This window comes from Hippocampus bargibanti, linkage group LG05 (genome assembly GCF_051943395.1).
Source record: "Hippocampus bargibanti isolate YZ-2025 linkage group LG05, ASM5194339v1, whole genome shotgun sequence".
NCBI classification, from domain to species: Eukaryota; Metazoa; Chordata; class Actinopteri; order Syngnathiformes; family Syngnathidae; genus Hippocampus; species Hippocampus bargibanti.
In genome coordinates, this window is record NC_142738.1 from 11463992 (window position 1) to 11486191 (window position 22200).

Consider the following 22200-nt stretch of genomic DNA (forward strand, 5'->3'; position numbering starts at 1 on the left):
TCTGCTGGGATTTTGTGTCAACTAGTATCAAATAGTAGTCTTGGTGCAACACACAACGATTCACCATCGCATTATTTATGTGTTTGCCTTCTAATTTCGCCATCAACACGGATCAACACGAAGTTTTCAGACCAAACAAAGTACCCAAAATGCATTGTGTCGCTTTCTTGGTCAGGGGCGTTCCAGACATGACATCAGGTCAGGCATCGTCATCAACTTGAAAACAAGACTTCCTGAATATTCAGCGCGAGTCTTAAAATGTAAAATATAGATATATCCCGTGGAATCTTTGTAAAATATGCTCAGTAGAAGTCATTTGAAGTGATTTTACAAATTATGGACACAACTTGTTCTGAGGCGTCGGTTGTCCTTTAACTGTACTTGCTTAAATTGTGCACTGCCATAAACAGTTTCTGCCACAGTCATTACAAAAGAAGTAATACAAAAGAGTAAAATAAGTAAGCAGATTAGCTTCAGGGAGTAGTCCACTGCTCCCCCAACCTTAGAGCAGGCACCTATCTGAGCAGAGGTCTGGCACCGCCACCTCTGTCCATTAGGGATGTATATATACAGGGCCAGAGTTACCAGCACAACTTAAGTTCGCTGACGAAGCTCTTCGGATGAGGAGTGAAACGTCCGATATTTTCAAAGAAGTACAAATGACGGCTGAAGAAACCTTTTCATTGAAAGAGTGATGCTGCAAAATTTACTGTGTTGTTACCAAAAAACAACAACTATAATTTGTCTTTAATAAGTATGTTGCTATATTATTATTTTATCTTCAATATTTTCAAAGGCTCTTTGTTACAGCTAGTTGTTGTGAAAGTGCAATATAAATATAAAAGATGTATTATATTAAAGGTGAGTAGTAAGTTTTTATACGTTTTTTCCACCCTTAATTTCGTCTGTCTTCTGCAATGAAGGGAGAAGATGTCGGATTGACTGACTATTATCTTGAAAAAGATTAATTATTTATACTGTCTCAAAACTGCAAAATCAGCAAAAGCTTTGATTGGCATAACAAATGGCACCTGTAACAGTGCATACAACTGTCTAGCACCTCGTATAAATGTTATTTTATTAATGATTATTTGAATGAATGAAATTATCTGATTCTGATTTTGTGAAATTAGCTGGCCGGTTAATTAGCTAAAACATTGTCGAGCTATATTGAATCCCAAACATTTGAGATCTCGCGAGATTTTCTGCTGAAGATGTAGCTGCAAGGTGTTTCTTTGCTGCAGAAGGAGGTCGACGCGGCGGAGCGGTTCGTCAGCGGTAATACCAAAGGCTCTCACTAGTCGAACCATCCGGCGTCACTTCCCTCTTCTCACTTGAGCGTGTGCAGGTGCGAGCCTCCTTGGTGATTCCTCCTCGCGCCATCACATATCGCGCGGGTCACCTTAGCGCTCACGCATCGGCATTTTCCTTCCCCAAAGATGATACCTGAAAAACGCCGCCGAGCCGATACCATGTCCCTCCCGGCCCTGATATTCGGAGTCCTGATGGTGCATACCGTCTCCTCGCAAAACGGTAAGAAATGAGCTACCCTGGTGTATGATTAACTTCGTGCTAATGTGGCAGCTTTTCAGCGAGCGACGTCGCCTTCTTGTCAGGCATTTAATTTGATGTATGTACAACGTGGCCGTGTCAAATCCCCACTATGGTTTTTTTGGGGCTGCCACGGAGATGAACGGATAGATACGGCATTTTTTTTTCAAATGGAGGCGGCTGTTTTGCATGCAGAGCGCCTGAAACGACAGGTCGATAAAAGATTTATAAAGTCCAATCTGTGGAGGCTGAAGTGGGCCACACAATAGCCTGTTTGATGCCCCCCCCTCCCCCCGATTGTCCTTTCATAGTGTGGAGCAGAATACAGAATCGTAAGTTAAGGACAAGTGCTGTTCAGGAGCTTTCAGGAGAAGTGGTGTGTGTGTGTGTGTGTGTGTGTGGGGGGGGGGGGGGGGGGGGGGGGGTTCTGCCACATTGAAGTTTTTATCCACACGCACCATCGATGTATGGACCTTAGAAGTGAAGCTCTGTAAATAGCATCAGTCCATTTTGCTGCATGCTTCTATTTTTAGTGCATTGATGCTGCACTGGGATCCATGTCTTTAATGTTCTCTCAGTACAATGAATCTGTTAACCCTTTGCTGAGATGTACTGCAGAAGCTCATTGATTTTCCTCGTTCAGGCGTACTTGTCCGGATGACCCCATGCTCATAAATCAGGTGTCATCCCACCACCACCATTTGGAAAGCTTGAGTGTAGGGATTGTTGGTAGGAGTGTGTGTGTTTGCATGGGGTTGAGGGAAAATTCAGCACATGACCCATATTATTGCGTAAGACAGTGATTTCATGTTTTTTTAAGGTTTGTCAGGGTATAGTGTGCTTTCTATGCATACCTCTGAGTAGATTAATTCATATTGTGTGGCCCTCCCTGTAAGGACGCTGACCTGACTGCAACAAGAACAGTCATTTTGAGTTTGTCAACTTGTGTTTCTGTCATTAGCTGTCAAGATATCGATAAGTGAATCTGACCCATGTGTAGTTTGTTGTTCCTGAATATTTATCAGCTCTGGTTCAAGCAGGAATGCGTGGGACATGTCATATTCTTGCAAATTCACAGTCCGATAAAACAAAACAGACCTTAAAATGGCTGCCTCTATCAGTGACTAGATTGGATTGGATTTCCCTTTATTCATCTCGCAGTGGAGAATTTTACATTACACAGCAGCATAGTTATGAGAGGAAGAGGAAAGGAAAGAAAGAAATCAAAAAACAAAATGCAGGATCTGCTGGAAAGGCAGCCATTCTGGCGGCGCCACCTTGAAGTCAAAAGAACAAAAATAAACAACAAATAATATGACAACACAAAGACACAGAGAGTCATTCATTCTTAAGCACTTTCTGTACCCTCTTTGTGACATGAAGCATTTCGAGATGAAAGCGGAGAGGATCAAACCGTCCTTTTCACCAGTAGATCAGGGACATCATGGTGGAATGTGCATGTCTGCTACAAGCTAAATGTTGCATAATCTACATCTGATAATGACAGTATGCATATTTAAAATGGACAAAAAAATGGAAATCTCTATTTAGTCTTACTTTATGTTAACTGCCACCATACAGTGCCCCTATCTTGAATTTATGCCCACAAATCAAAGCCAAAAAAAACTCAACAAAAGATGGCTTGTTTTTCAAAACTTTCATTTGCAAACTCTATTTTATGCAACACACATAAAACATTATTTAGATACTATAGGAACATCATAATTGGCGTGCAGTGACCGTGCGACTCTCGTGCCACGTTTGACACATCTGAGGTGGCAGCTTTGAGCCAGGGACCAAAACTGTGTCCTCCTAGTAAATGAGTTTTGTCTTCCCCCCAAAAAAAAGTGACTTTAAAGAAAAAAAAGAGAAATGTAACATTGAACAAGGGACAGTGTTGTGTCTAAAATAATGTTTTAGAAAAATGATGAGTTCCAAGGAGAAGCAAGATTTCATGACTGTCCATCTTCTTATAGTGTTGCTGTGGAACGCTCCTATGGAAACAAGAGGTTGGGGAGGGGCGCGGGGGTCTATTGCCTTGCTCGCCTACATTCCCCGCAGACTTGGAGAATCAGCTTCTATAAATCTCCTCTCCCTCTCATGTATGCCTATAGAGCACTCCAATGAATGCTCCTCCTCCACTTAGTGTGTGGACTCCATCACTTGTTTCACAATTATTAAATTTAGCTCACAGGCGTTTCAGTGATGACACATTTTTGTGCTCAGTGGTGGCATTGAACGAATGATCATTTTACACCAACGTTTCCAAACCGTCATGTTATTTTCATCACATGGGACGTTGGAAAATGACAAGGACACTCTGAGGGCGTTTGAATATGAGTTCTACCATAAATGTGTATATGTGACATGAGTAATTGAACACGACTAAGTGAGACCAGCCTTGTGGGAACCTAACAACTTAGTTAACGCATTCACTGCCAGACGTGCAAAAATGTGTCCCCTCCAGTGCCAGGGTTTTTGTCATTGTCACTTGAATTCTAGGGCCCACAGAATATTGAGTTTTAGGACTACATCAAAACATTCAATACAGCGTAAGAAACCTTAGACTCTCTTCTTTCATCAGAAAAAGAGTTAATTCCTAAATTATATGGGTCCGGAGTTATATGAGCTTAAAATGAGGGTGACTGTCCAAAATACAATGCAATACATACATATTGGTTTATATCGCGCTTTAACAACAGCTGAAGCTGGAACAAAGCGCTAACATGTAAAAAATGCTTCCCCTTGTGGAAGGGAAAAACATTGCCAGAGGCCATGGCCAGTGCTTTATCGGGACCCAAACAAGAAAAAAACAAACAATGAACACATTCGGGAATGGCGCTCTACGTCATATTTTCAATTTCTGAATACATTTGTGAATGGCAGTGAATGAGTTAAAAATGAACTTCCCGGGAATAGTGCTTGTTACGGCTGTGTTAATTCATGCTATTAATGGAGATATTTTGTTGTTTGTTTCAACACACAGTGATACTTCAGCTCACGAACTTAATTGGTTCCCAGAAAGTGTGTGTGTGAGGCGAAAAGTTTGTCTTCCAAACATTTATTTCTCTGAAGAAACCATTAAAATGAGAATAATCCGTTCCCAGGTGCCCATAAAACATATCATTCTACTAAATAAGCCTTAAAACTACACAAAATGTACCTTATTTTTTGTATAATAAAAGTGCTATTGTATTGTAATTAACGAAATAAACTACTATATAATAAAGCGAGATGAGATGAGATGAGACTACTATATAATAAAGCCATTTTATTTACCTTTGTGATGGTCGTTGATGGAATTGCCTCTTGATGTTATCCCAGCGAAGTTTCTGTCCTTTCTCTGCGATAATACCCTCAATCACACTGTTCCCTGCTAGCTGCTTTTCGTTAATCCAAATCAACAGACATTGTTCAACCTTTTCTATTGCCTGAGACCGTTGCTTAGACAACACAGAAACACCCTTAGCCACACAGAGCAATGGTCGACTTGGCATACTGGTACAGGGACGCCAAGTCACAGAAACGCACACCTCGTTCGTGTTTTTCGATCATCTCCTTCTTTTGCTCGACCATAATTTTGTTTTGTGTCCTCTTCGGCTGAACATTAGCCTACGGTTGGGTCTTTTTCGGTCCCAGAATAGCAAAAGTACTCCACACGATAACAAACCACGTCTGCACTCAAACAGAGAGTGTGTGGAAAACTCGTCCGCCAGCCGCCGTGGCGCTGTTCGCCCGCGTGGTTTGGTGTTCATCCGCCGAAGACTAGTCCGCCAGCTACCATGGCACTGTGTGGTTTGGTTTGTCCGCCGAAAACTAGTTCGTCAGCCAAGACTATATGCTCGCGAATTTAATGTTCGTGAGGCGAAAAGTTCGTGAGCTAAAGCGTTCGTAAGCTGAGGTATCACTGTACTTGTTTTATTTCTTTTATTTCCGCCCCCAATTTACTCCCCACAACTGTATTTTTTTTCTCATCCCTGCATGCTCCTTCTAAACCGCCACTGCCAGCGGGCTTTGTAAAATCACCTCTGTCTGAAACGAAGCTCACGGGCGACACCTTTGAGCTTTTCTGTGACGTAGTGGGAAACCCCACTCCTGAAATCCAGTGGTGGTACTCTGAGATCAATCGAGCCGATTCCTTCAGGCAGCTATGGGATGGGGCCCGCAAGCGGCGGGTATCCATCAGCACCGTCTATGGTGTCGATGCAGTTAGTGTGCTGGGAGTATCGTATCTCACGCTAGACGACATCGGGACGTACGAGTGCAGAGCCAGCAACGATCCGAGACGCAACGATCTGCACATTAATCCCGCCACCACCTGGGTCCGCGCACAGGCTACGATAACAGTGTTGCAGAGTGAGTGGTCAGTGTGGTGGAAACACCCCCCCTCCCCCGAGAGAAACTAGATTTAACAGCTCCTGTGTGATTCAGCCTCCCTTCCATAGTTTTCAGAGGATCACAAACTCCCTTCGTAGGTGCCATCTCCGTAGCGTCCTCATAGCGCTGTAAAAATAACGCACCGCCATTTGTGTTGATGTTCTTTCAAGCAGATATATCACCTGTCCATGTATGCAAAGCACCCATAGAACAAACCCTTTATCCTTCACATACTTTGTTCATTTTCATGGTTTCCCAATTTGTAGACCCCTCTTTGAAATGGTTGGATGTTGCACAAAAAATGGCTTTTGAATTCTGTGGGATAGCTAATCCAAACTAAGTCAGACAAGGTGAGAAAAATAACAGCCTCAAACGTTTCACAATTTAATTGAGTGTACAAGAATCTCAAACATTTGTCTCTTCAACAATTTCATTCTGGATATTATATTTAAATGCACATTAAGAGAGGTTCACCAGTGTGCCAATGTACAAACAAGATTTGACGACAACAAAGTTTGAATACAAACGGCCAAATTAAGATTCTGCTTGCTTTTGAATGCAAAACCTCCCCAAGCAGAATTGTGGCATTTACTCATAGCATATAGAATTTGAATGGAATTTTAAGTAGTGTATTTTCCGCACTACCAGGCCCACCCAAAAGCGTTCATTTTCTTCAAAAGATGACCCTGCGCCTTATACGCCGTTGCACCCAATATGTGAAGTAATATTGAGACACAATAGGTCTCGCAACTACTGTCAGCAGCCACCGACTCCGTTTCCCCCCGTAGAAGTAGTGTGCGGTCCAATTTAGGATATATAAAACAGCGTTTCATTTTGGTAATCTGTTCAAATTACTTTGACACACAGATTTTTTTCTCGATTTCGCTATACTGTATTTTCCGGTGTATAAGGTGCACCGGAGTATACGGCACAGCTTTAAAGGACAACCGACGTCACTTTTTTGTTTCCTAACTGACATCAGAAAAACGTTTTATTGCATCTAAAATACCCAAAACACGCAGTGTGATATTTTTATTCAAATGCCAAACACCAATAAAAAATGACTTAAAGTGTCCAAAATCTGCAAAAAATTGAGCTGCGAATTGGGCAGTTTCAGAAAGTCCCGCCCCCATTTTGTGACGTCATGCCAAGACATCTTGCATTGCTGGAGAATCAAAACAATGGCTTCAGATTCGGAGAATATGCTTTCTTGTGACACATCCAGTTATGAATATGATTCAAATAGTTCTGAAGAGGAAAGCATACATGTTTGCAATTGATTAAAGAAGTCCTTCCGTGTCATTTTGAGGCATCTGGACTGCAATGTGGCGTGCCAGAAAAGAGAAAAATGGCGACCAAGCTCCCTGTGAGGAATTAATCAGCCCGTTTCCACAGGCTGATAAATTCCTTATATGGTATCGAGCTTGGTCGCCCTCTTCTGGCTCTTTTTGGTGCAACATGACGTTTTCAGACCAAACAAGCACAGCAAAATGCATTGACGTGATGGAAGGACTGCTACAATGTGTCCTTTTTTTCGGTCAGGGGCGTTCCTTCAGTGAAGTCACGTATGGACTCATCACCAACTCAAAAACAAGACTTCCGGAATATTCAGTGCGAGTCATAAAACGTAAAATATAGCTATATGCGGTGGAATCTTTGTAAAATACGCTCAGTAGAAGTCATTTTACAAATTATGGACACAACCTGTCCGTAGACGTCGGTTGTCCTTGAATTAATCCCAATATAATATATCCATCCATCCATTTTCCGTACCGCTTATGGTCGCGGGGGGTGCTGGAGCCTATCCCAGCCATATTCGGGCACAAGGCGGGGTACACTCTGAATTGGTTGCCAGCCAAACGCAGGGCACACAAAGACATACAACAGTCACTCTCACAATCACAACTCGGGACAATTTGGAGTGTTCAATCAGCGTGCCATGCATGTTTTTGGAATGTGGGAGGAAACCGGAGGACCTGGAGAAAACCCACGCGGGCCTGGGGAGAACATGCAAACTCCACACAGGAAGGCCACAGCGGGACGCGAACCGGCAACCTCTGCACTGTGAAGCCAGCGTGCTAACCACTCGACTACCGGGCCGCCCCCAAATATAATATATAAATATCCAAAAGTGTTCCAAGTATAAGGCACACAACATTATAAGGCGCTACAGTAGACGCTGGGGTTACGCACTACTTCTTCAACAGGGAGAAATGGAGTCGGTGGCTGCTGAAGCAGTTGCGAGACCTGTTGTGGCTCAATATAACTTCACATTTAAGGCGCACCTGAGTATAAGGCGCAGGGTTATCTTTTGGGTGTGCCTTATACACTGGAAAATACGGTAATTTTCCATTTTTGGCACAATGATTAAAAAATAGAGCATATACTGTTTTTTTACCCCTGAAGGGAAAGCCGAAAGTAAAGAAGATTGTGATAAATTCTGAAAAAAAAACCCAAATATTTATGAGCTCATAAAAATTGAGAAAATACTACACATTATATTATATATATTAACATACAATATATTTTATTATATTGTATTATTCTGCAATTTCATTTTACATTTTATAGTCGCCATCATAATTCACATTGAGAGTGGGCTATACGTCGGTCTGGGCTAATGGCTGTCTTTCTTCCAGAGCCGTCAATCGCTGCCTCTGAGCACACGTCCCTTCCCGTGGAAGGCCACAGTCCACCTTTCGCTCTGCAGTGCAACTTGACCAGCAACGACTATGCCGTCCTTGAGAGCTACTGGATGAAAAATGGAGACGAGATCCCAGAAACACGCAGTGGCAATAGGAACACTGAGTACAAGTAAGCATCTCCTCAACTTAAGTATGCACGTATGATGCACGAGAGGTTTATTGACATAATTTGAGTTCACTTGCAGGCTGAATAAACCGAGAGGAGATGACGCTGGTGTGTACATGTGCGTCTTCACTTTTGGGATGTCTCCCGCTGCCAACACTACGATTGAAGTGAAAGGTCTGTGCTGATTTTTTATTTTTTTTTTACCCCAAAGGCCATGTTGGTTATACCCTTAAAGGACAACCGACGTCTCTGGACAAATTTTGTCCATAATTTGTAAAATGACTTCTACTGAGCGTATTTTACAAAGATTCCACCGCATATAGCTATATTTTACGTTTTAAGACTCGCGCTGAATATTCAGGAAGTCTTGTTTTCGAGTTGGTGACGATGCCTGACGTGACGTCACGTCTGGAACGCCCTTGACCGAGAAAGCGACACACAATGCATTTTGAGTACTTTGTTTGGTCTGAAAACTTCATGTTGATCTGTGTTGATGACGAAATTAGAAGGAAAACACATAAATAACGCAATGGGGAATCGTTGTATGTTACACCAAGACTACTATTTGATACTAGTTGACACAAATTCCCAGCAGACAAATCAGCCCATTTCCAACGGAGCTTGAGCGCCATCTTGTGCATTTTCTAGGACGCTACATTGGAGTCCTGACGGCTCGAAATGATACGGAAGTACTTTTTTAATCGATTGCAAACATTTATGCTTTCCTCTTCAGAACTATTTGAATCATATTCATAACTGGATGAGTAACAAGAAAGCATCTTCTCCGAATCTGAAGCCATTGTTTTGATTCTAGAGCAAGGCAAAGACATCCTGGTGTGACGTCACGAACAATGGGGCGGGACCTTCTCAAACTCGCCATTTCCGAGGTCATTTTGAAGTAGTTTTGGGACACTTTAACTCATTTTTATTAGTGTTTTGCATTTGACTAAAAATATCTGCCTGCGTGTTTTGGGTATTTTAGATGCTATAAAACGTTTTTCTGATGTCAGTTAGGAACCAAAAAAATGTTGTCGGTTGTCCTTTGAAACTGGCATAAGGCAGCCTCAAGAACGAGCCGGCTTGTCAGGCAAGGGGAAGGACCTGCGATTTGCACACAGGAATCCGCAGCCCTTGACACCTCCATCCAAACAGTGGCCAGCTCAGTGGCAGCAGATGGTGTCTTGTTTGTGTGATACACAGGGATTATGTCCAAACAGCAGAATCTAATTGCACACAATCCGATGGAGGGAAATTAGCATCAGATGAGAAAAATACTGTGGTGTTACTGTATATGGGAATGGTCCACATATTCAGGGATGCATCTGCGCCCTTGCGCCAATTATGCATTTTGACAGCCACTGGCGCAACTTTGTAACTCCACTGCGCCACAAGTCTATTACGATTAGCGCATATTCCTAAATGATCTGCGCCACATATGACATATTTCTGTTACAATTGCTAAAGAAACACATTTAATTAAGCATCAATTGAAAACTGTTATATTACTTTCATTGTTTGACACCTTGCCTTACCGATATCGAGCCATAATGGCCTTGCATTTGTTTCTGTGCATTCCAAAGTCGTCGTGATTTTTTTTTGTGATCTGCCAGAAACTGCCGATGGGGCTAATCCAATATTCATTATTTACCCATGGTGCATTGCACTATTTACATCAAACATCGTGGATAGTTGCAATATGATATATAAAATTGAGAACAGGAGTAAAACTCTAAAATACATTTAAAAACAGGCAGCAAACAAACATATTCTCGTTTTTTTAAGAAACAATCAATTTAGTTTGCAGAGGAGACTAGTAAGAAATATTGTGCTACGTCTTTTCTTTTTGTCTTCTCTGTAATGCAGTATAATTTCAAAGCAGCACAGGATTGTGTTGTCTAAAGAAAATTGAAAATGTTTACTTTTTGTATGAATAAATTATTTGACTTGAATTAATTTTTTGTTGATATATTAGAAAAATAAATGTGACTCAAATAATGGGTTTTATTTTGTAATTTAGAAATATCATACTTGAATTCAAGTATTTTGGTTTATTTCAATCAGTTTAGTATACTAAGGCAATCTAGTTAAATCGGGCCCCATCAATTTTAGAATTTGGCCCCCTTTTCAGACACAAAGGGGCCAACTGGCCTCCTTTTTTAATTTCCCAGATGCATCCCTGAGGATGTGTTGCAGAATGTTCTATATTTCATCTCTTCAATTAAATATCAGCATTGTAACAAGACAGTCACAATGCTGCTGTGGATGTGTATATATTTTGTGAAAACAGATCTCATTGTGCTCTTTCTTATCTCCTATGATCTATTTTTCTTTTAGCTGCTCCTGAAATTACGGGCCACAAGCGTAGTGAAAATAAGAATGAGGGCCAGCGTGCTTTGCTCTATTGTAAGTCTGTGGGCTACCCTAATCCTATCTGGACCTGGCGTAAACTTGAAAACGGCATTTATAGGGTACGATGTTTGTCTGTGTGACTCTCTGTACATAGTATGTTTTTATTTCAGTAGCATGAAATATTTTCTGTTTATAACTAGTCAGATTCAGTTATTATTTTTAGTGCTTGATCAGCAACAAATTTTCCCAGACTTTATGATAGTTTTATGTAAGTACCCCCTGTAGTGTGAGCTTTTTTTCTATTTACATATTCAAAACATAACAATAATAATAATAATAATACAATTCATTTATAAGCGCCTTTCAAAACTCTCAAGGTCACTTTACAGTCACAGGATACGTTTTTCTGTGGGTGAGCCGCGGCAGCCACACACGCATCCGCATAGCTATGTATTAGCTATCTGGCTAGCTAGCTAGCTATTTCAGTTATTCCGGGTTGACTACCGCTGCTCACCCACAGAAAAACGTATCCCGTGGCTGTAAAGTGACCTTGAGAGTTTTGAAATGTGCTTATGAATGAAATGTGTTATTGTTATTATTATATTATGCTGTCCTACCATATTTCCAAAAAAGAAATTATTGCATTTTCACAAAAGAATCTGAAGGTGGCTTTTTAGCACGTTTGATTACAGGTATTAGAGCGACACTTGTTTATTTTTTTTTATTGTTTTGCAAAGTCGCAGAAAAAAATATCAGAATATTACGTTTAGCTTTTCAAAAGAATTGCAGCTAGATTCACAGGTTACAATTAGCTATTTTTTAACGACAAACCTGTAAAAAACAAGGTTTGTCGAGGGTGTCAAACTCATTTTTTGCCACAGGCCACATTGTCGTGATGGTTTCCTATGGGGGGGGGGTTATGAATTTGGCTAAAAACCATTAGAATGTTTCACCCCCTCCATATATTACATACAGAATGTACAACAAATTAATGAAGAACTCGTTTTTAAATCTGAAGTGAAGAATAATGGCTGTTTTTGTAATTTACATGGGACAATTAGAAATTTTGGTTCGGACTTTAGCAAGCATCATGGCACTTGACATGCTTGATTTTCTTTCGCGGGCCGAATAAAATGATGTGGAGGGCCACATTTGGCCCTTGGGCCTTGACTTTGACACCTGGGCTTCATAGTTCAATCATCTGTGAACAATTTGGACAGATCGAAAACTCTGTATGCATTTTTTAAAAAATCAATCTTGCGCTACTGCGTAGACGTATTACAGCATACGTGACCATGTCGATTTTGATTTGATAGGAAATCGACAACTCATCCGGACGCTTCTCCATCAGCAGCAAAGAAAATTACACAGAGCTCAGCATCACCAATCTGGACATTAATTTGGACCCAGGCGAATACCAGTGCAACGCCACCAATTTGATTGGCAGCAGTGACGAGACGTCCGTGCTGAGAGTCCGTAGCCATTTGGCCCCCTTATGGCCTCTTTTGGGGGTGTTGGCTGAGATCATCATCCTTATCGTCATCATCGTTGTTTATGAAAAGCGTAAGAAGCCTGAGGATTTACAAGACGGTGAGTCACCAACCCTTTCGAGGTCTGTTTGCTATTTTAATCCTATTTATTCTGCTGACGTTTTCAATACAGTGATACCTTGGCTTACGAACTTAATTGATTGAGTGTGTAAGGTGAAAAGTGTGTATCCCCAAAATTAATTTCTCATAGGAAACCATGAAAATGAGAATAATTCGTTCCCAGTTCCCCATCAGAATCAGAAAACCTTTATTCGTCCCACAATAGGGAAATTTGCGGTCCACGGCAGCAATTTGAAAGGGGATGGGATGGAGGGGGGTGAAAGGATAGAAAAACAGGATATTCTAAGCAGAGTAAAGTAAAAGTGTCAACTGTATACTGTAAATGTGCAAACCCGTTTCATAAAAAAACTGTACAGAGCGCAAGTATCAAGAAACATCATACTTTCTAATTTTCTAAGCCTTAAAACTACATAAAATATACCTTATTCTATGTATAATAAATGTGCTATGGTATTATAAGTAAAGAAATAAATTGCACTGTATAATAAAGTTGTTTTATTTCCCTTTGTGATGGTCGTTGATGGCTTGATGGAATGGAGTGGCCGGTTTCATCAGCATGAAACACTTGATGAAGAACGTAGCCTTCTTCTTTCACCATCTCGAGGATTGATCCATTGGAGGTGCTTTCTCTGCAATCATTTTACCTAGTTCCTCATCAATTGTGTTCTGTTTAGCTGGGTTGATAGCTTTTTGCATCCAGTGTACAGATGGCTGGTGCGGGTTATTTGTGGAGCCTGATTGATGGGAGTTTTAACCTTGAGGTCTACACTCTGCCTTTGAACTATCAAAGTTGAAACGAGTCAAAATTTCACTGTTTTCTATCCATTTTCTCACTCTCTCTCTCTGTTGTCTGCCTGTTTCTTTCATGTTTAAACCACCTTCCCTCACTGCTGCGTTCTTGACCAATCACGTGGCTTTACCCGAAGACTGGGGGCGGGGAAAATAGGACAAAAAAAATGTCGGAAGCCATTTTCTTTTTTGGAGATTGGCTTCACTCTCTCTCTGACTGTAAACCCCCGGCCCTCACTGCTACGTTCTTGACCAATCACGTGGCTTTAACCGACGACTAGGGAGAGGACCAAAACAAGCCGGCTGCCATTTTCTTTTAGGAGAACAGGCTCGTTCGCGAACGACACTCATTGTGACAGCTCTGTAGGTATCCCGAAAAATAGTTCATATGCCAAGGTAAAATGTTCAGAAATTTAACGTTCGTAAACCGACAAGTTCGTAAGCCAAGGGGTTCGTAAACCGAGGTATCACTGTACTAGAATTGTCATGGAATTATAGAAAAAAAACATCATAAAGTCCCAATTATTTTGGGAGAAATAAACATAAAATCCATTAAAAGTCCGACTGTGTGTGAGTATACTGACCTTTCCCTGCTGAGGGTAAAAATGTACAGGATGTCGCTGCAGTGTCTCTGCCGCAGAGCTGTTTGCGTGCCGCACGGTTATGCAAGAAAGTGGGATGCTTCCCATCACACACACGCACACCCTTGTAGAGGCAAGAGAGGCCAATATAGCCTCTGCACTCAGTACAAGCTCCCAACATTTTCTTGGGATATTCCTTCAGTGTAGAGACCGACGTGGTCACTTAACATGTCGGCCCAGCATTCAATGATTCAGTGTCACACAGTTGTATTGAAAGGCGCGCACTGTCGTCGGCGGTTGCACCTTGTCTGGACAATTTCGCGCATGTAATATTCATGAGAAATGGGAGACTGCGTTGTCACGGGAGATGGACGTTGTCAATGATTAATCGTGTCTCGGGGTCTTTTCACTCGGCAAACTGCTGTATGCACAAGCAAAAGATACAATGATAGAGGATATACAGACTAGAAGTTATCATGTTTAAAAGTTTTATTTGCTGTATGCTTGGTTGGCTAACAGGTGTGACCACAAGGCCAGTACACAATGGAGTACAGAGAATCTGGGGTCAATTTGAGGCGAAGAGACACAACCTGTTAAATTGTCATCCTTGAGTCACAGATCTATCCAAACCAGGGCAGACGGGAGTATTTGATACAGTCCTGTACAAAAATATATCATTAGCCATATTACAAATCAATAGGTGAATGGAAATACCACCCATTAAACTGTCTACGTTCTGTTGGTTATGGATGTTGGTGCTTGTAACAGGGAATGACGTGGAGGGGATGTCAATGGGATGTCCAGAGGCGTGGTATTCAAATAACGGAGACTGTGTTTGACTAATGTATCACTTTAATTTGCATGTCATATCAATGAAAAGCATGTCAGGGGCTGCAGAGGTTAGGTGTCAGTTGAGAAGCGCACAGAGTGGCTTAATGAAAACTGCGCCTCCAGTCGGCAGTAAAGGACAATCTTCCTGTGTTTGAGCCTTTGTTCAAACTGGCCGAGCAAATATATCTGACATACAGTCAGAGTTAAATTCTGCAAATACCGACATGGGATTTTCACATCCTACCGAGCACTTCAGTCTATCCTAAAGTATGCATCCATGGTATTTTGTCAACCTTTTACAGTACAGTGGGGCCTTGGCTTACGAATTTAATAGGTTCCCAGACAGAGTGTGTAAGGCGAAAAGTGTGTATCCCAAAAATTAATTTCCCATAGGAAACCATTAAAATGAGAATAATCCGTTCCCACGTCTCCATAAAATATAATTTTCAACTAAATAAGCCTTAAAACTACAAACAATATACCTTATTCTATGTATAATAAATGTGCTATTGTATTGTAATGAAAGAAATAAACTGCACTGTATAACAGTTGTTTTATTTACCTTTGTGATGGCCATGGAATGGGGTTCAGACTTCAGACAGAATCAACCTCTTGCCCCAGACCAGGGGTGGCCAACCAGTCAGAGATGAGGAGCCATTTTTTATTATGTTACAGCAAAGAGCCACACGCACGCACGCGCACTTAACATACATACATACATACATACATACATACATACATACATACATACATACATACACACACTCACAATGCGCGGACGCACACACACATGCATGCGCAGACACAAACATACACACATACACGACCATGCACACACGTGCATGCGCACGCACGCGTACGCACACATACATACACACACTCACAATGCGCGGACGCACACACACATGCATGCGCAGACATGAACACACACACATACACGACCATGCACACACGAACATTGCATGCACGACGAGCAGCAGAGCTTGCTACCGTATTTTCACGACTGTAAGTCTTAAATGTCCTCCAAAATGTGCAACGCGCCCTATGGTCATTCACTATGTACCGGGTATGTAGTGAATGAATGGTGTCACGTTCCGTATGAGGCAGAAAGTAACCGACTCGTCGAAACGAAGTGGAATGTTTGGATCCCCGAGCAGGCAACAGAGACAGAAGATCATTGCAGGGTGTTTATTAACGTAACATATGGCGCTGGTCCAAAAACAGGTGAACCAGCGGAATCGGAAGAAATAAACTAACCGGCGGTGGTGCAAAAATAGGCACAATCCCGAAAGAAGGCAGACATTTACGGGACGCGGCGGGGAAAAAACTCGGACTGGATCAACACACGCACCAAAGCTGAGAAAGATAGGATACGGGCGAGATACGAGGTGAACATCAATAATCCGGCACTAGCGAGATGACCGCGACCCGTACAAATACACAGTGTCTGTCGATGAGGTGATTGACCGTAAGTGTGAAAGCAGGGAGGCGCGGCCCTGCCCCCTGTGACAAACGGAAGCGCCAGCACCAAACATTTTTGACGCTTGTCGAGCGAAAGCCCTTGCAGAGCCGCATGAAATCGGTCAAAGAGCCTGTGGTGGGCTCTTTTTCGGTCCCATAACAGCAAAAGTATCTGTAAAAAAATCCATAAAGACGATCGACGTGTGCATTCAGATAAAGGGGGTGTGGTAAGGTAGGCCGGCTGGGGCGCTGTTCGGTCGTGTGCTTTGTTGGCGTTCTTCCGCCGAAGATTACTCCGCCAGCCGTGGTGGGTGTGTATCGCGAAAAGTAGTGCTTAATCCAAGGTTTAATTTTCATGAATTTAACGTTCGTAAGCTGAAAAGTTCGTAAGGCAAGGTGTTCGTAAACCGAGGCCCCACTGTACTTTTAAACTGGAATTTTGATATTGCCATACAGTATTCTGGAATCATTTCTTTGTCACTTGCAGCACCTACACGTTCATTTGAAAAGTTAAAATATTGTCTTTAAGTATTCACTTCAGACATATCCAATGAACACCGCTCATCTGAGGCAGGGATCCGAATTTCCGCATCAGTTGTTCTTCATTAATATTGTAACTGCATTGCCTTAAATTAGGCCAACTTTATCTGCTGAATATTTCATTGTTATCGTTATCTTCCTTTCTCCAATTGCCCAACCTAACGCTGTAATGTGGTAAGTGTGAGACTGCATGCTTCAGCCTCATCTTCTCTCACTTCACAGGATAGAATTTGAAGAACTTTTGTTTTCAAATGATGCGGTGACTTGATTTGGACGCATCGGACTCATCCCTTCTTGCACATTACGTATCCATTTTACTGTCATTTTTTTACATTCCCTCAGTAATTACTGAGGGCAAGTATTGCTGATACCTTTTAGCAACATTACTTGTCAATGCATGAAAATTGTATCGTTGCAAGTTTACCCCGCATTTCATTTGTATGTGAAATTTGATATTGTGCCGCATTATAATTGTATCATTACTTGGCTGCTTTTTAATTGTGTTTTATTTGTTATAAATGAAATGTGAAATGAAAACTTGATAATATGATTTACCGGCCTAAATACATTTAGGCTGCGGACATGAAAGAAAAAAATCATTTCCCTCTATTTGCACATCTCATTTTTGGTCTTCATATTTCCCCTCGCTGCTTCAGATGATGACCCGGCAGGACCAGTGTAAGTATGACCATTTTTACTTCTCCCTATCGCATTATTTTCTGAAAAGTTCAACAGGGATACATCTGGGCCGTGCCCTTGTGACATTTAGCCATTTTGACAGCCACTTTGTAACTCCACTGCAACAGATCAGATCAGAAAACCTTGATTTGTCCCACAATGGGGAAATTTGCAGTCCACAGCAGCAATTTGAAAGGGGATGAGGTGCAAGTGCATGACCGGTAAAAGTCTATTAAGATTAGTACATATTGCTACATGATCTGCGCTACATATGACATACGTGTGTGAAAATAGCTAAAGAAAGAAATTTAGTTAAACAGCTATTGAAAAGTGTTTGTTTCCCTTCAGAGGTTTTAACTTTCGTCGTCTGCCAACTTGCCAACTCGAATATTCATGTGCCCGTGGTGCATTGCAGTTTTTACATCAAACATGGCCGATGGTTGCAATATGGAGCGTGAGAGCAGGAGTAAAACTTTAAGACATTAAAAACAGGCAGCAAACAAACCTATTCTCGTTTTGTAAGAAACAATCGAATAAGTCTGCGGGGGGTAGTGACAATTTGTTGCAGCAAACTGCTGTTAAAGATTCACATTTCGTGGATAATGGGAATGCTTTCAGAGCTGTTGCAGCACATTGGATAGCACAAAGCAAAGACATTTGTTTAAGTAGAAGCTAGTAAGAAATATTGTGCTGAGTCTGTTCTCTTTGTCTTCTCTGTAATACAGTAGAATATCAAAATAATACAGACTGTGTAGTAACTAAAGAAAATGGAAAATATGTATTCAAAAAAAACAATGTTACTGAAATAATGGTTTTTCTTTTGCAATTTAGAAATATCATTCGCCAATGAAAGTATTTTGGTTTATTTCAATAGTTTAGTATACTTCGGCAATCTAGTTAAATCAGGTCCCTTCAATTTTAAAATGTGGCCCCCTTTTCAGACATAAGGGGGCCGACTGGCCTTTTGTTTCTCGACTGGCCCTTTTTTTCCCCAGAGGCATTGCTGGTTCAAAACTGAATATTTGCTAGACTGCGAGACTAAGATGAAGTTAAGTTTTGGGTGTGAAGCGGGCAAGTCTCAACATTGCTGTATGGTGTCAATTGATCCAGAAACATGCATGTATTGTACCGGTTTTACCACAAAAGGGCTATGTGATATGACAGAGGGTAATGTGATGATCATTGTGTTTTTCCACAAAAACTCCACAAATCTCTTTTTGAAGATGAACAGAATATATTAATATCACAAAGATTATATGAAATATAAGACATATATTGGCGTTTGAATGCACGGCATTGTATCAACTGTGATCTGATGGTCATTTACTCCTTTCCAAAGGAAAACCAATTCGACCAACAACCACAAAGACAAGACCCTACGCCAGAGGAATACAAATTGAGCCGCCTGTCTACAGAGTGAGTAGTCAATTATTAAAAGGACCAAACCGTCCGCCTGATGATAAATATGTATTACAAGCCCATAGGGACACATTACACAATCAACCCAATGTGTGAAGTTAGCACTAAAACATGACGTGTGGCAGTCTTACCCTGAGATGTGTTTTCATTTCATTTGCAGGTTACATTTCACATGTATTGACCACATGAAGGTAAACAACAATGGAATCAACGCCAGTTGTTGCGAGAATATTTATGCCATTCAAAGTGTGGTTGAATGAGGCATGCCTTATGATTTTTTTTCCTTTTCTGGTGTTAGGTGCGAGATGCTCTTATTCATTCATATCATGACGCGATTGTTCCCATCAACCATTGTTACTGCATGCAAACGGTGGCGTGTGTGATTTCGTTGCGTTCCCCTTCACCTTCGCTACTTTTACTACGTAGAAAATAACTGCATGCAAGATGTTTCCCCGCGCCTCGAAACAGCTTTTTCTTATTTACATTTTTTTTCTTCTCAGAGAGGATTAAATAAGATAATGTATACATTTCTGGAGCAAAAATGACATCTTTTCAGCAATGTAGAAATTGACGCCATCATCACAAATGGCAGTTTTGTATAGTTTTATCATGTGAATGCATATCAAGTACTGAAGGTTCATCATAATAACACTACATATGAAGGGCTTTGCAACGTCCCTCTTAAGATTCCATTCATGTATGTACGAGTCACTAGAGCTATGTACTGATGATAAATACGTAGTATGATGCACTTAAACGTTGACAATAATGGGAACCTGTATAAACCTATTTTATGAAATCTGTAACTCATTTGAACATTGTTTTGTCATGACAGTGTGTATTGTACAGCATGGCTTTTCTCCTATGCAACTAATATCCATACAAGACATTGCAGCTTTTTTTGTGTGACAAAGCTTTAAAGTAAAGTCGGATCATCTATCGGGCATAGACGTTATCGTACACTGCTGCATGGTTTTATGTACAGCGGACGAGATTGGACAGCCTGCTACACAAATTCTCGAGTCATTTTTAACAATAAAATTTTGAAAGAAAAAACACAACACTGACTTTGATCTGGTTTCTTTGGCATCTTGCAATGCCCAACAGGATTTGTTTTGTATTTCAGCGCCCTCTCGTGGTTGTAATGGGTCAGTGAAAGTCAATGATTCCTGTTATCGAGGAAGAGCAAAATTGTGTGAGTAAAATAAAAAAAAATGTTAGGCCTGCCTGCTGTAATTTAACTAATATACTTAGTTGTGTTTTCATATGAAAATACTATGTTCTTATTTGAATTACCTAATCCAAACAACAACTGCCACTTTCCCTTTTGGTTATCCTGATGGAGTCTATTTAATCACAATGTATTTATTATTTTTATTCCTTTTTAGCAGAAGTCCTCAACTGTCCACAGAAGTTCCCTCTATTGTTTTCTTTTCTTTTTTTAAAGCCCTAAATTAGATGCGGACAGTTTGAAGAGGTGACGATGAAAAAGCCCCTTGGACAAAAGTCCGGGGAACAAGATGTATTATCCCTTTGGGATTATGGATAAAAGGAGGTGAAAAGTCAAACATCCATTTTAAGAGTGGTGAGCATGCATACAGGTAGTCAGCCTCGCTTAGGCACACGTGTGCACTTGTGCGATAGACCTCATTCCAACTTTGAGCTCTTTCTGTTCGCAACGAGATCTAAATAACGTCGTCATAATAAATTTTAAAAAATACACCGTACGTTACGCAGGCAAAATATTTAAACTTTTAAAGGGAATGACGGTTGATTACAGTAAGTGCATATTATGCACCTACTTACTACTCGGTAGGTGCATAATATGCACATACCGGAAGAAAAAAAAAAAATGTATATGCACTGCATATACATTTTATTTTATTCTGGAACCTCCATTCAATGTATGGTTAAACGGGGGAAAGATTCTTCAACTTGAAGAACGGGAAAGTATGCAAAGAAAAACACTATTTCACTTTATTGGCTTTGTCAACATAAAGCTCGGGAAAATATTGTTTAATGTTTGTTATTGACGGTGTGTATTTTTCCCAGACCGATCAGCGCATGCATCGCTCTGTTTCTCACGTTTTCAGCATGCATTCTGACAAACAGCTGTCCACCAGTCACACATGGCACTGAATTAGATGATTAAAGATCGAGTGATCTGCTTAAATATGGAGGATTTGTTGGCAGTTTGTAAGAGACTCTATCCCAGGCATGGGCAAACTACGGCCCGCGGGCCACATACGGCCCGTTAGGCTTTTCAATCCGGCCCGCCGAACTTGCCCAAATTATAGTACAAACAGTGTCTAAAACTCATGACAAAAAGCTAGCGAACAACAGGGCAGATAACTGAAAAGTTGCCTGCGCCATTTTTCCCAACTTGAAGCAAAATGAGACCAATCCCATTAAGAAACATTGTCGCAAAGTATAAAGTTTTTTTTTAAATCAAGAATGCACCAACTACAAATGCTACCTTGCTTACTTTACGGCAAATGCGCATGGCTGTAAATTTTGCTACGGTAGTCGATTGTCATTGTGGTGCACAATGCAACGTTTGCATTGATTCCTACGAGCCACTAAGCCCCTTTCATAAGTCTCACGTACACGTTACAGTCACGGTTTAATGTAAATTTACGTTTTGTAGCGTCACATATGTCGTTAGCTTCTTTTGAATCTTTCTTCTAGTTTGAGGTTCTGTGCATCTATTTTGGAAAATGACATGCAATTGCACGACTTTGTAACGCTTGCGAAAGTCCGGAAGAAAGAAGCAGGCTTCTGATTGGCTGCCGAGCCGAGTATGCAAATTTCAACTGCAGGTAGTCTATGTTTGTGTGCTCGGCGACGGTACACGTGTTTTGTTAGCGCGTGAAGGCGAGAGCGTCAGTGAGGAGTTTGTTGAGCGCGCGGTCAGGACAAACCATCTATGATTTGGCGGAATTTAACACAAGTAGGTATTATTGAGCTTGAATATTTCGTTGTGTAATAATATGTTTTGAATGTTGAAAGTGATTCCATTTTTCAATAAATGTTGATTTCTTTGCCCCTTCGATGGAAACTTAAAAACAGACGCAATCTTGATAAATCACAGTGCATATGTTATTTTAATCTATTTCCATTTCCTCCTCCAAGTATCTGCGAAATAGTTTGTAAATGCCATATCTTGCATATTCCTTGAGACAAATTTATTAACTGATCAGGGA

The 22200-nt window shown here is 41.0% G+C and overlaps 1 protein-coding gene across 2 annotated transcripts; it reads left to right on the forward strand.

Moving 5' to 3' along the window:
• The first annotated feature begins 1237 nt into the window (after positions 1–1237).
• On the forward strand, positions 1238–20073 carry LOC148897928 (neuroplastin-like). Of its 2 annotated transcripts, XM_088996509.1 has the most exons (9): positions 1238–1533; positions 5560–5907; positions 8568–8742; positions 8819–8913; positions 11074–11207; positions 12405–12678; positions 17557–17578; positions 18918–18994; positions 19158–20073. In XM_088996509.1, exons 1-8 carry the CDS (start codon positions 1440–1442, stop codon positions 18976–18978), a joined length of 1203 nt encoding a protein of 400 aa, XP_088852635.1. In that variant the 5' UTR covers positions 1238–1439; the 3' UTR covers positions 18979–18994; positions 19158–20073. The 2 variants fall into 2 exon arrangements, with proteins under 2 accessions (XP_088852635.1, XP_088852634.1); XM_088996508.1 differs by lacking the exon at positions 5560–5907 and having other exon boundaries at positions 1242–1533; positions 19158–20071.
• Positions 20074–22200: the final 2127 nt, after the last annotated feature.

Excerpts from the sequence above, each read along its gene's own strand:
- LOC148897928 (XM_088996509.1), top strand. The coding sequence starts at position 1,440 with ATGATACCTGAAAAACGCCGCCGAGCCGATACCATGTCCCTCCCGGCC. Across the intron at positions 1,534-5,559 it reads TACCGTCTCCTCGCAAAACG|CGGGCTTTGTAAAATCACCT; the intron begins GTAAGAAATGAG and ends CGCCACTGCCAG. Across the intron at positions 5,908-8,567 it reads TACGATAACAGTGTTGCAGA|AGCCGTCAATCGCTGCCTCT; the intron begins GTGAGTGGTCAG and ends TCTTTCTTCCAG.